The sequence below is a fragment of the Thermobia domestica genome, chromosome 11 (genome assembly GCF_964235325.1).
Source record: "Thermobia domestica chromosome 11, izTheDome1.hap1.1, whole genome shotgun sequence".
NCBI lineage: Eukaryota > Metazoa > Arthropoda > Insecta > Zygentoma > Lepismatidae > Thermobia > Thermobia domestica.
The window spans coordinates 183,827,521-183,842,792 of record NC_137464.1 but is presented as its reverse complement, the minus strand read 5'-3'; the positions used below and the strand labels follow the sequence as shown (position 1 = coordinate 183,842,792).

The window sequence follows — 15,272 nt, the reverse complement described above, 5'->3', positions numbered from 1 at the left end:
AACTAGTATAGATTGAATACTTGCTTTATGATTACCTAAATTGCATAAATCCAATGTAGAAAACTCTAAATCCGAGAATGCTTTTTATGAACAATGGATGTATACGAACACAACTCGGTGTCCTGGAATATTTTGATATCTGTAAGTGGAATCACATTCACTTAAACAAATTATATAAATTCCTGCCCGAATGGACAGAGTCGAAGGAACAAGTGATTTCACTACAAGTACCCTCATATAGTAGTATAATGATGTAGACAGAAACGGGATTACTGATTCGGGGATTTCTTGCATTTCGATTCTCCACGTAGAATGTTCGATGCACCATTGGAGCTGCGCTCGCCTATAGCGTGTAGTAAAAAAAAAAAAGAAAAAAAAAGCGGAACATCGTGTAAATAAATCCCATCTCTTATGAGATATCGATATGTTCGCGTGGATATTTGCAAAATAACATTAAGTTTGTGTAACAGTATTAGCAGTTCCGTATTTATATTTGTGCGCCCCTATGCTCTAAATAATTTACCGACCCTCCGAAAACGACCAATCTTAGAGTTGAGTTCATAGTTTTTGGGTCGCTGAGATGAATAGTGACAATTTTAATTCAATTCAACTTCAAGGTCATACTCCACTCCCCAGGGAGAGGAGCATGATTTTAAAAGTAATTGAAAACGACAGGATATTAGTTTTGAATTCATAGTTTTCGTGGTCGCTGAATTTAACGGTATCAGTTTTCATAATGTTCAAGAGTGAACCTTCACCCTTCACCGCTTTGCGTGGGTGTGGGAGAGTATGACCTTTTAAAATTAGTCAGATAAGCTAGCTAATTAGTAACTACTGTAATTAGAGCAAATTAAACACATTAACACATTTTGTCGCGCTTGCGCGGGGCTCTGCGGGTTGCTAGTTTTAAATATTACTTTATTCTGAATCTTTTTTTAAAAAATCCTGAGGGTCGCGGTAGTTCAGTAGTAGAGCGTTCGCCTCTGGTGCATGGAGTCCTTGGTTCAATCCCAGCTCGCTCCAAATAAGCTTTGTGGTGGACAAATACCGTGTAGGCCTATGTGGGTTTTCTTGGTGTTCTCCCATTTTCACCATTTTATTCATTCTCATCACTGTCTCCTTTAGCCTCGTCGGCATAATCATGGGACGTAAATCTTAATCATTTCATTTAAAAATTCCAAAATTCTGCCGCCCTGTGCTCGAACACAGAATGACACTTAACTAAATACGGGCCTGAGTGTTAAGGATGTGACTATGTAATCCGCCATGATCATGTGCAAAAGGAGTCTGTTCTCTCGCTACCGTTGGAACCCTACACGTCGTTCTGTATTGTCTTCCTGGAGACATTGGTTTCATATTTGCATTGGTAGAGCTACATTTTATTGAACACGGATGCCATTGTTGCAAAAGAGTAATCCGCAGATCGTAAAATATAACAATTCTTATGGATCAAATGAGGAAACCTTCCGTAATTGATGTTGCTTTCGATTGCCCAGACTCGCTCACACCGCGTTAACAGTTGAGCGTTACTGAACTCTGGCTCTCTCTTTTCCTTCTGGTTATTGTTTGCACTGTTTGCAGTCGGGGTACGTTTTATGAAGCAGAGTTGAAGTCCTAATCATTATGATATCTTTCTATTTCCTTCACATTCTGCAAACGTACGAACAATCCAATATTTCCTTCTATGTGATGCAATTTTACTGTCCGGAAACGCATTTGCAGGATAAATTATAATTTACTGGGTACTGGGATTGACTTATTTGTGTTTTATGTAAATGTTAATTCCTTAGTTATTATATAACATTTATCACTATTACTTACCCAGTTGGAAAACGTGTGGCACCTGGCCTATACAGAAGTGTTGTAGACGTATCTGTAAGGCCAACGTTTTTGCAGTCAATCTCATAGGCATCTTTCTTGTCACTCCAATCCATCTCCATTCTGTCTTTGGCAGCCTGGTTAATCTTCATCTGTTCATCTGCCTGTTGCAGTGTTCTCGAGAATAGGTCTCTTATCTCTCGTAGGAGAGCATTTTCCTATAAGCATGGAAAAGAATATGATACCTACACTGGAAAAAGAATTCTCTGGTTTAAATTGCCAAATATCAATGTAAACTCATTTATCCTTCGTTTTATAAGTTGATATCCATTTCCTTAGATTAAATTACGAAATTTGCTGTATTTTTTTTTTTTTACAAATTTATAATAAATTTATAAGAAAATATATTTTTATTGATAAAAGTGTAATTTTACACCATTTCGTATTAGTAATTTTACTTTGTAGGTGTAAATTGATTTACATAGTGGTTTGACAAACAGATTGTCATCGGTTTTTTTTTTTTTTTAAATTTCCCAAGGTTTTATTTACAGTGTTCTTATATGTATATAATGCCGTTCCCGTAACACGATACGGTGTTTACCTATTCACACACACCATCACCACCATCTCATACGCTAATTGCTAATGTCGACTTGTCAAAGCACCTGCACGTTGAGTCAGAAGAGCGAGCCAATTTACTGTGAGGTAGGTAACTCATCGACTACATGTGCTAGATGTAAGAATAGACTGAAATATGATGTCATTTCATTTTTGTTACCACACGGATCGCCATTTATTTTATTTTATTATTTTTGAACAAACGCTTGGAGCAAAAGAAATACTTTGAAGTCTACTGTTGATAAGAACAGACTGTTAATAAGACAATTGTAGAATATTTTGAAGACAAATTAAAGTTAATGGGAAAAGGTACTACTGATAATATGAACCACTATTTCGAAAATTTACAAGTGAAATCTTGTAATTCAAGGAGTAATATCTAAGGAACCTTTTCCTACATGCGTCACATCCCTAGGAAAACTGATAAGATATAAATTACACAAGTAACGCTAGTGCCATTACTGTGTAAGGCATAATAAGGAAAAGCAATTATACTCAATGTAAAAACTGTAAGATGCAGATCGACGAGCTGTCGGAACAATGAAAATAAATTACTATTTACTTTGAGAATAATGTTAATTGTATTACTGCCTTTATATTTCTTACATCTACGCTCTTTAAAATATAATTGCAGTTTCAGTGGCTACAAGATAAAGAAACAAACAAATATATTCAAAACAAAAAACGATACTAGGCTGGTAACCATATGCGTGCTGAGAATTTTCAATCTGGATCAATTTCTTATCGGACCTTTCCTATTTACTTTTAAAATATATACTGACAGTAAAACATGAAAATATTCCATAATCAGCATAGGTTTTAAATAGTAATTTTGTATGACTACCTATTTGCAATGTAATATGCAATATTGATGCTGCTAAATAAAAGTTTCCAAAATTATCTCAATTTATTATTCGATGATAAATAAGCTGTGTTATTTTGACATTCAATGTAAAATCAAAATACACAACATCTGCGATATCATAGGAAACATTTCATTTTCAACCCTTGCCGTATTTTAACATATTATTTACCTAATTGCTTGTTTCTAATACCTTTTTGTAGTTTCATTTATTGGAATTTTTTTAAATACAACTACTTATTTTACTCTAAAGTTTGCAATCAGGAAATTAACCAGTCACTGTTTTCGCTTTGTATTTAGGTTCTTAGCCCGTGTTGTTTAGCAAATAAACTGGAAATCACCATAAGAATGAAAAGAATATGAAAAGGTTCTTTATAATTTTAAATAAGATCCGTACACAACACGTCACACTATTTCAGTCTCATTTTGCATCTATAGTAGTGTTGCCATTATAAAATTTCTAACTTTAGTGCATGGGGTGACATTTTATTGTAACGTGTATTGAGAAGTACTTTTCTTTATGTTATACAATTTTGTTAGGTAGGTGTGAGTGAGATATAAAATATATAGTGTGGTGCCATCGACCATTAAATTAAACTATTTCTTTTATCAGTTTCAGATATTTTCAGTTCGCGATTGACGAAATTGCAAAACCTTTTTTGTCTTTTCTTGCGGAGGTCTGTTGAGGATAGTGTATGTATGGATGAAGGTACACGAAGTTATCAATTTAAACCCTTATACCTCTGAATACCTTGAACTGTTTCCAAGCAGAAAAGGGTATTTTCCCATCTTTCTTCTGTATGCTTCTTTAAAGACCCTTTTGTCTTTCTGATGATGATACTTCTTCGTATCGCCCGAACTGTTTGGCTGTAATTAGGTCGTTCAGAGCAGGTATGATGTGGGACAATGAAAACTTTACCTATGACCCACTAATCCATCACCCATCGTGACCCGCTCCGACCCACCACCAACCATGATCCACTCTGACCTACCACCCACCAAAACTCATCATCATCAACAGTGACCCATGATCCACACCTTCCTCTTCACTTGTATTAAACAAAGCTGTGAAATTATCACTCATTGGAGTTTTAATTTTTACTGTCAATCACTCAAGCACCGCTCTGTTACAGTACCAGTGGATCTGACCTTCACAATATAAAATAGGAAAGTGCTTGTCATGGGCTATATTACGATTAATTTCAATTTCATTATCATGTATAATTATTTCCTTGTTGAATTACAAATACTTTTCAGTGGAAAATAGGGTGAAATTTGAAAGTTTAAAATCAATATAAAGCAGACCAACATAAAGAAAAAAAACAATGTAAAATCCGGTTGTCTCTCGAAAGCTAAATGGTAAGTCCTATTGCTACTATTACAATTACAAATATCAATATCCAAAAGTACCTGAATTTTTCTTCACTTAGGTATACTCATCTCAGGTAACTAAATAGAAACAAATGAGAAATGAAGAAAAATTGAGACTTGAAAGTAAATCGTAAACAAATTCATCAGTGTACAGAAGGTGCCGTCTATAATGCATTGAGCAGGGTGAGTCAGTGAGTCGTAATGGATCACAGTGGATGGTGGATCACAGTGGGTCACGTCCTGTTGACAAACCTTGACCCACTTGACCCACGACCCACTCCATCTCTGACCAGTTCAATTATCAAAGTTATAATAATAAGAGACAAAAGTTTTTACGATACGCATAATTACATGGAAAAGTTAATACCGTTTTTTCTAACCTTATAAAACTTACAATATAAAACTTATAAAACTTACAAAACTTTATTAACCTTATAAAATTTACAATTTCTGGAAGTGAATCTTTTAAGCTCTGAAAGGAGCTTCATATAGAGATACTAAAGATAAAATATGTATAAAATGACCAAAAGTGGAGTTGATTTTCTTGTGCACTGAACGCATCAATATATGGCGGGGAGGGAATGGATAACAACAATCTACCATACAATGTAAGAAGCAGGACGTTTTCTTTACTGAATATGAAAATCATCATTCAGAATGATTTCTTAAGTTACTTACCTTCCTTGCAAATTTAGTATGAGCTGGAATACCCATTATGAAAAATTTTACATGTACACTTTTATATTGCCAAAAATATGCACATAAGCTAATCCTTAATAGATTAGGAAATAATATTGCAATCTTCACTATGTGAAAGAATTAATTCATCTTGGGGGGAAATAATGTTCAACAGTCAAAAAACAGTATAACAAATAGGAAAAAGTCAAATAATTTGCATTAATTTGAATCTAGTTATTAAATCTATGTAAATATATGAAGTGAACCTGTTTTCTTAAGATAGTCATAGTTCTAAATGGAGTTTCACAATCTAAACTGAAGTGAAATGAAATCTTTAAGTTTTACGTCCAACGGTTATGCCGGTTAGGCTAAAAGAGACAGTGGTGATGAGAGATGAGTGAAAATGGTGAAATGAAGAAAGTGGGAGGAAACGGGGGAACACCCAGAAAACCTACGAGCACGGTGTCTGGCTATCACAAAGTTCACACAGCGCGAGCTGGGATCGAACCAGGGAGACCAAGCGCCGTAGCTGAACGCTCTACCACTGAGCCACCGCGTCCCCCTTTCACAATCTAGTTGTTTACAAACTGTGAAGATAGCATTCAATAGGGCCAAGCCCAATTTCGCAATAAATTTGAAATTTGCATCCATCACCAAAAATATAATTGGCAAATAACAACACACTTGATTGTTCTAGACGTACATATTAACCTGACTAGATACATACACTATGTGATCAAAAGTATCCGGACACCGCCAAAAACATACGTTTTTCATATTAGGTGCATTGTGCTGCCACCTACTGCCAGGTACTCATTATCTGCAACCTCCGTAGTTATTAGACATAGTGAGAAAACAGAATGGGGCGCTCCGCGGAACTCACGGACTTCGAACGTGGCCAGGTGATTAGTGGTCACTTGTATCAGAAGTCTCTACACGAGATTCCTACAGTCCTAAACATCCCTAGGTCCACTGTGTCTGATGTGACAGTGAAGTGGAAACGTGAAAGGAGACATACAGCACAAAAGCGTACAGGCCGGCCTCGTCTGTTGACTGTCAGAGACCGCCGACAGTTGAAGAGGGTCGTAAAGTATAATAGCCAGACATCTATCCAGACCATCACACAGGAATTCCAAACTGCATCACGATCCACTCCAAGTGCTATGAAGTTAGCGTGAGATGAGAAAACTTGGATTTCATGATCGAACGGCTGCTCATAAGCCACACATCACGCAGGTAAATACCAAACGACTCTTGGCTTGGTGTAAGGAGCGTAAACATTGGACGATTGAACAGTGGAAAAACGTTGTGTGGAGTGACAAATCACGGTACGAAATGTGGCGATCCAATGGTAGTGTGTGTATATGGCGAATGCCCGGTGAACGTCATCTGTCAGCGTATGAAGTGGCAACAGTAAAATTCGGAGGTGGTGGTGTTATGGTGTGGTCGTGTTTTTCTTAGAGGGGGCATGGCAGTCCCTCGTTGTTTTGTGTGGCACTCTCACAGCGCAGGCCTACATTGATGTTTTAAGCACCTTCTTGCTTCCCACTGTTGAAGAGCAATTCCGGGATGCCGATTGCATCTTTCAACATGATCGAGCACCTGTTCATACCGCACGGCTTGTGGTGGAGTGGTTACACGACCATAACACCCCTGCAATTGACTGGCTTGCACAAAGTCCTGACTTGAATCCTATACAACGCCTTTAGGATGTTTTGGAACGCTGACTTCGTGCCAGGCCTCACCGGCCTATATCGATACCTCTCCTTAGTTCAGCACTCCGTGAAGAATGGACTGCCATTCCCCAAGAAACCTTTCAGCACAGGATTGAAAGTATGCCTGCGAGAGTGGAAGCTGTCATGAAGGCTAAGGGTGGGCCAGCACTATATTGAATTCCAGCACTGCCGATGGAGCGCCACGAACTTGTACGTTATTTTCAGCCAGGTGTCCGGATACTTTTGATCGCATAGTGTATGTTGTTGCTTTCTTGCTGACTTTAGCAATTTAGTAATGTTACGTCGAAGAACAAAATACAACTGGTCCCAATTTCGCAGTTATATGCTCTAATTACGCAATAGGGGAGCTTAATTTCGCAGTACTGTCTGTCTGTTATTAATTTCACTATGCTACAGGCCTTTCTGACATAAACTGAATTACGTATGTGAACAAACCGATATTTTTTCATCATAGCTTCATTTTATTGATCATTATTATTATTAAGTAAACACAACGTTAATCATTTCATGTAAATTAGCTAAGTTAAACACGAAAACTACTACTGAAACCAATTCGAAAGCATTACACATGATGAAATAGATACAACATAAAACAATAGAACACCAAGAGAATTGAGTACTCCAGTAAGGTTGTAAACAAAACAGGCTTAGGTAAACATGACAGATCAAAAGAAAGAGTGTCAAATGTTCAAAGCACAGGAAAGCTAATCATCTTTCTTCCTGCAACAAAGGCACATGAAATCATAGCGTGTTAAGCCTTTACAAAGTTCATGGAACCAATTCAAGTAATGGAGACATTGGAATCATTCACGTCTTCTTTGTCATTTTTGAGATGTTCTGGCAGATGTTATTGTTTCTCACTTTTGCATTTTCTTCTGGTTGGAGCACGTCTAGGAGTAGCTTCTATTCCGGATGTTTCTTGTGGCACTTCTGCTGATTTAGGTCATGGTGGAAAGACTACAAGGTGGTTGCATGCGCATATCGCCTAGAGCGCTGTCGTGGCTCTGACGTCATCTGGTTTGCAAGAGACAACGGAAAACGGCGCGGCTTTAAGTGACAAGTGGAAATTCTTTGTTACTTTGTTCTTTTAAATGATATCGAGAATGCCTAACTGTGCAGTGTACGGCTGTAGTAGTTATTACAGAAAAACTAAGGGAACTAATATAAAATACTTCAGATTTCCTCAAAGAAAGGGGGAATGTCTCCGGAAATGGATTTTAGCTTGCAGGCGACATAACAAAATAAACCTTGGTAAGTTTTACATAAAAGTAATAAATAAATGCAATGTTAAATGAAATTATAAAAAAGCGTATTCACTATGTAGTTTCTTTTTAGTATTAATAGTATGTAATAATAGTATATAAGGCTACAGAAGCTTGTGTTGATTCTGCATACGAAAATCCAATAGTACGATTTAAAAAGACGAACTTTGAGGCAAGACATGGATTCGAAATCATGAGGGAGGGGAACCGACAGAGGTGTTCATTTCTATCATGATTTCCTTTTACATAAGATATTGAGATAAAATTTTCTCCACAGAGGCAGGCATCTAACTCGAGAAGGGAGGCACGATGATCTAGGAGGCTTACCTCTCTCGAGTTACGCAAATGGAGAGCATTTAACGCGTTAAAGTAGTTCAGGTCCCATTTCATTCTGGAGGTCTGCATTCCCTGTAGCCTCGGTGCTAAAACGGGACGTTGCACTTCAAATTAACTAACGAATGGAAGGTTCGTAATAACGATTAACGGTTACAAAGATATATAACAATGTATTAGATCAAGAGAATAAAGTATACACCTACCATGTCAGGGCGACATTGTCCGGACATTTTTACACTCAAATTTTAAAGTTTTTGTTCATTTTAATCATAACTTTGGATACATAATTAGGGGTTCCCTCGAGAATTACAAAATTAAGAATAACTGCAGTAAATTTAAAAATATGGTAGATTCTCAACCAATCAAGGAAGCACGGTGGCTCAGTGGCAGAAGGCTCACCTCTGGGGCAACGGGTACTGGTCCGCTTCTCGGTCAAGTGAGTTTCTGGTGGACAACATCGTGTCCGTGAGTTTCTCGGGGTACTCCCGCATTCTCATTCCACCAAATGCCACATAATCATTCACTTGCATTTATCTTTTGTCTTCTTTAGTCTACGGGACAGAAAAGAGAAAACTTATCAAGAAAATTAAGAAAATTATAATTTTATGGTTTATATGTTTTCTAGTCTAGCTGTAACACCCCTACATCGTCTTCACCTACCCCTAATACTTTGTTTCTTGCTTGAAATAGTCATGTTGCAATTTCTTTGTTTGAGGTGCTTTGTATATACATATTTATTTCTATATATTTTTAGAACACAATAGTATATGTAACGTTTTATTTCGTACAAATGTTTAATAATACAGTTTGTTATGGCGTAAATTTTGACACTAATATTCAGAGAACTGTCAGTTTCACCAAACCTTTTCTTCAGATACAAATTCTATAAATAAGCGATCAGCGATTTCAAATAAGATGATTTTTTTTATAAATCAAAAATAAAAACGACGTTTAAAATATTAAATACGTGCGTCCCTGCTCAATAAAGTTGTTAACCTCCCCTGAGATTCTGACGAAACTTACATGGGAGCAATCTCTTTAAAAAAAAGAAAAAACTGTCCAAGCATAACGAAAATATACGTACGTGCATTTCTGTTTACGAAAACCATGAATTCCCCCATGAGATATTCTCAAAATTTATATGGGATCATCAGTAAAGAATTCTCTTTCCAGCAAAATAATAATAATAGTAAATCAAAACCGATCAATGTGTTACGAAAATATACTTGAGCATACATAAATATATAATAATGAAATGCATTAACAACACACTGTGTTATAGATTCTACTCGAGTGTATTACTTTAGATGTTTAAAAAAGAAAAGAAAGAAAGAAAAGAAAGAAAAAACAGAAAATGTAGTGAGCAATATTGGCTTGTTCAAGCTTCAAAGTTGTTTAATATGAACTGATATTGCTGTTTCTTTTGCTATTGTAAATATCTTCCTTTGAATTCACTTAGCTTAAGCATTGATTACATTACGTTTATATAATTATTGTTTGTACTAAAATTTTTACTTCGTTGAAGATCACTATAAATAGAAGAGAAGTTTGCGTGTAAGTTCATCTGACTCTCGCTGGCCACGTCTGAGACCAAGATGACGTCATGCGCCAGAGCGACAAGAATGTAGCACTGCATTTCATCCACCTTGTAGTCTTTCCACCATGATTTAGGTCTTCCACCGAATATGGGAGCCTTCTGACCAGCTGTCTGTCTGTTCTAATTTATCTACAATTTATATAGTTTAGAGATTTCTCACCTTCATATTCCTGAAGCTACACCCCTCCCCTTTCTTAGCTGTTCTAACCCTTTCCCAGGAAAACTCTAAAATGTTGTAATAACCATTTTAAGTGGCACCCACAACAAAATATCCCACAGTGCTATGTGTTAGGTTTGACAATGTTGCCTCCTATAGCACGGCCAACAAGAGATGGTCTCTGACGTTTCTTACCACATGCGGTGGGACATTGCAGCCTCTGCTTTGATACCAGTGTTACCAACCACGATCACTCTGTCTTATACCATTAATTAAATTGCCACTACAGTTGCACCGAAAAAAACCTTGACACACGAGTAGTGGTAATGTCACTGCGAGCTGTCAGAGACGTTCTCTTACTGGACGCACTATAGAGAGCTTGTTACAACGAAATCACCTTGCATTTGCTTTCTCGTGTACCGGGGCTACAAACAACCGTACCGAACTTAAGCCAGTACTGAGCTTTATACGAAGCCTAGTGATATATTGTATATATCATTATATTCCTTGTGATTTCCTCTACACATTTACATACACACGATACACTATGTTCTAACATCTATGCTACAATACAGGTGAATAAGCACCTGTATTTGACGTACCAACGAGCACGAAAAATGCCATTGCTTTCTCTATTTTATTTAGTTCCTGAAGGACCCTGCAGGTGCCAGAGCAGGACAACATTTCTTCTCATAAATGAGTACCTGTCATCTGTTACTCATGCGAACTACTTTTATAACCTTTCCCAAGTTCGTAATTCTTCACGTTATGTGGTACTGCGAAATTAGTCATACTTGCCCTACATATTCTCTATAGAAGCAATAGAAGCTATGTTTTACTTTTAGGGGTGGTGATTAAAAACAAGGAAACTGTGTTCTATATTTGAAATGTTGACTACAGTGGCGTATTTAGGAAATTGCACAGAAGTGATTGTGGGTTGCCTTCTAATGTATTATTAGCATAAAGAATGTTTAATATGTTGCCTTTTGCGCTGTTTACTCATAACGTTGCGCACCTGCATAAATATATCTATCGTTACTATTGGAATAACGGAAAGGTCATTTAATATGACAGTTGTTCGTGGAAATCGAATTCATTTTTAACCTTTAGAGCCTCTCTCACGTCAACCAATCCACTTATTGCGACGTTGAGTTGATTTCTAGTTTAACGTGCCTCTCAGCAACGAGACTATATGAGACGGTACCTACTGATTAACGTGGACTCCGAATCACATCCGCTCTCGCTGGGAATCGAACCAGGGTCTCCCACTCCAAAGGCGCGTACGCTAACCGCTCAGCCACGAAGTAGCTCTTATAGTGACGTTACCACCTCTGTGGTCCGAGAGCTGGATTCGGGCGACTTGCTGTATGTTTCTAGTAAGGCGAGAAGCTTGTCAACACGTCGCAACATTCGCCTACTGAAAACAACTTTCTCAACAAAGATTTGGAACATTAGTTCACGCCAAGCGTAAATTTGGATGCAGCATAATATACTACACTAAATCGTAGATAATGTATTCTTTAACTTAATAAGTTACCTTAATTAGTTCTTCCTCTAAAGGATCTCGCACCAAATCCTTTTCTAATCTGCAGGTTCTTCTATCCAAACACTCTCCTGCAATAGCTTCTGGTATTTGGAGAACTCCGAGTGCATTCATCAGCCTCTTTCTTTGTTCTCCCAAAAGCTCCATCTCCTCTCTCATCGCTCCAATACTGCGTTCCAATTCGTACATCAAACGGCTCGTTAGTTGCGCTTTGTCGTGAAGTCTTCGAGTGTTGTCCGCCTGATTTTTGTCCGTCATTGCAGTCGATTGTTGGATACATCTTCGTCCGTTGAATTCTATCCTGTTGATAGAAAGAGATTGGAGATTAGACAGAGATGTTTATCATCTGAACACGCAAGACCTGAAACCATAAATAGCATTCTCGCAACGGATGAGTCAAGTACAACGTATTTGTGCCAAAACTTCCAGCATTATTTGTTTTTGGTGGATTTCAAAGACATAAGCTGCATATGAAACTTACAATGGTTATGTTTCACATTGACATCAGCCTACTGTATACAACAAGTATTACAATGACAAAGAATTGCTATTTTTATTTAAATTTCTGAAAGAAATAATTTCTAAAGAGCAAGCGTGTCAAAAAAGGGGGAAGCAGTGAGACAACATCTTTACATGAAAATAAAGTGAAACACATGCCAGTCTATGTTTTTTTTTCTTTTTTTTTTTTTTTTTTTTACCTATTGTTTGGAACCGAAAATATGAGTTTCTGAGCCTTGCACTTAGGTTGAGTGGAAGGGACGAAACTGCTTGACTAATCTATAGGTGATCTACGGGGTCGCATCTAAGGTGGAAAAATACTGGTCTCACTAAGAATCCGTAACACAGGGTTCCCAAAAGTCACTTAACAGCCCTTCTAGAGACGCATAGTTGAGAAACTGGCCTGATTGGACGATATAGTAATAATATATGGTAGAAGAAAATTGATTGCTGTAGATGACCATGGCGGCGGCCATCTTGTTATCCTCCATATTGGATTGAAGTAATTTTTAAAAAGAGAGAGCTATATGTGTAGCACATAATTTTAGGCTAGTATGTCACCAGAAATATGAATATGAAGTTAGTTTTTAGATATCCTTAATCTCTACAAAGTAATTGATGCTATGTTCAATAAATGATTAGTTATGATAAAGTATGGAAATTGTGAGAACTGCTATTGCATCTCTTTTGTTGTAGGTATAAGTGACCAACAAAAGGATGTTATCCCCCTGAGAATTGAATTGAGATCATTATCGTTTCCACCGAAATTAGTTCACGGGACATTGCCAATGACTTCAATTAAAGACGTTCCCTTAGGCCGCCAGTGTCACATATCAGTTTTGCTAATGTGCTTTAAGCGATTTAAAGCAACGAGTGCAGTGCATGATAGACGTTGATATGGAAGACCAAAACAAGCCATGAATGAAGCAACAGCAAAGGCAGTTCTGACAGCATTCGTGAAATCACCCTCCCCCCCCCCCCCCAATGTATTTGACGACTGTCCTCTCAATGTGGTGTTAGGAAGCTTGAAATTCGCAGGATTATGCAAAAACAAAACTGGCATCCATACAAGATGCAAATGCAACAACACCTCAGTAAGGATGATCCTGATAGGAGGATCCAGTTTTGTGAGTGATGTGTCTATCAACTTGAACATGACCCTGACTTCCGGCGCAACATTTTACATATCGATGAAGCATTTTTATATATTCCAACGGTGAGGTCAACCGACAAAACATGCGTTATTGGTTCTCGAAGAACCCACACTACAGTGAGTCACTCTAGATTGTGGTCTATTATTTAATGTGGCGGAAAGTATTAATTATATATTTTATATAATATATGTTTGTATTTATTAATAAGTATTTATTTATTTAATGTGTTTTCCATCTTATCAGTTTTGTAATATACTGTATATATATCTTACTGTTTAGTGAATGGTTCATGGGTTTGGTAACCTGTTGCGAGGATGTTTCAAAATTTTCTAAAATCTCAGCATAAAATAAATCTTGCTGAAAAAAGTAATGTATCTGCTCAAGTCTTATATCTATCTCTGAATATGAGTCAAGATAAAACGACAAAATGATATAATTGGAGAGACAACCTTTGGAATGGAGATATAATTATATACAATGGGACTTAGATTTATAAGACTAATTAGTTACATGAAGTTAGTCACATAGTGAAAACCTAGTATTTAGGATCGAATTTTCTCGTATAAAATAATGTTGATCCCATTAAATCACACCACTCTCCAAAAATAATACTACTGCTTAAAAATTATGCATTTTCTATGAGAAAAAAATAGTTATCCTTACAAATAACGACTGTTTAAGTATATTTCTTTGCAGGTCCGTATCCATGGGGGGCAAGGGGTCCGCCCCCTAAAATTTTCACGGAAAGCTTGCAAAAAAAAAAAATCTCGATTAATTCTATGTGTAAACACCAAGAATAAAATGCAATATAAAAGAGGTTATTCCAAGAATTTTTTCCATTTTAACTATTTGACGAACACTTCTAAACATATTTTAAAGGAGTTAAAGTAAAATTTATCAGTCTTCTCGAATCTCGATATGAAACGACACAATGCATATTGAAGCAAGTTTTTACGAAATAAGGAATATGTTCATAATACTTCATGCCACAGTTGTAATAGCGATCTGGAGGTAGGAGACGAAGTGTGAAGTGTTTACTGCAAGCCAAATCATAAAAAGAGGAGCAGGAACAAAGCGTTTATCTTTTTTCGACTGCAGTAACGACGGTAGGTAATTGTTATTCTATTGTGTAATTGTAGTACATACATGCATTGCAAAATCCTCGTCAACAGCAAACTTTCGATTAACTGTAGAACAATTAGTTGTGAAGTCAATTAAGAGCTCCGAGTTCCGTTAAAGGCGATTGATTCTAGTAAATTATTGTGGTGTGATATGTAAAACAAGAACTGTGGTGGAACCTTCACCGAAAGAGTAATGATTGCAGACTTTCATATATTTGTTCTTGTAGAAGAATAAAGTTAAGCTAAATTACCTTAATTAGATGAGTAACTGAGAAAGTGAATATATTTAACGTTTAAGGATTAAATTCCGGGTTGTGGAGCCAGGACTAGTAAAAATTTGCAAGATTTAGAGGAGAAATTAAGTAGCAAAATGTTTTGTATTGTACTTGGGGTGGGGGATAACGTGGAAGTAGCTAGTTTTCATATAAAAACGTAAATTGGAACTATTTCTTAGTCGCGAACGCGTAATAATGTTGTAATTCAACATGAAAGAAGCAGTGATGCTTTTACTCGATACTAGA

The 15,272-nt window shown here is 36.8% G+C and overlaps 1 protein-coding gene across 1 annotated transcript in view; it reads right to left on the bottom strand.

Moving 5' to 3' along the window:
- Positions 1-15,272, bottom strand: part of Tektin-A (Tektin A) — a 94,426-nt gene that overhangs the window by 29,721 nt on the left and 49,433 nt on the right. The window contains exons 3-4 of the mRNA XM_081731420.1: positions 11,973-12,279; positions 1,822-2,036 (exon numbers count right to left, since the gene is read on the bottom strand). Coding sequence (XP_081587546.1) covers positions 1,822-2,036; positions 11,973-12,279 — 522 coding nt within the window. The remainder of the gene's footprint in view (positions 1-1,821; positions 2,037-11,972; positions 12,280-15,272) is intronic.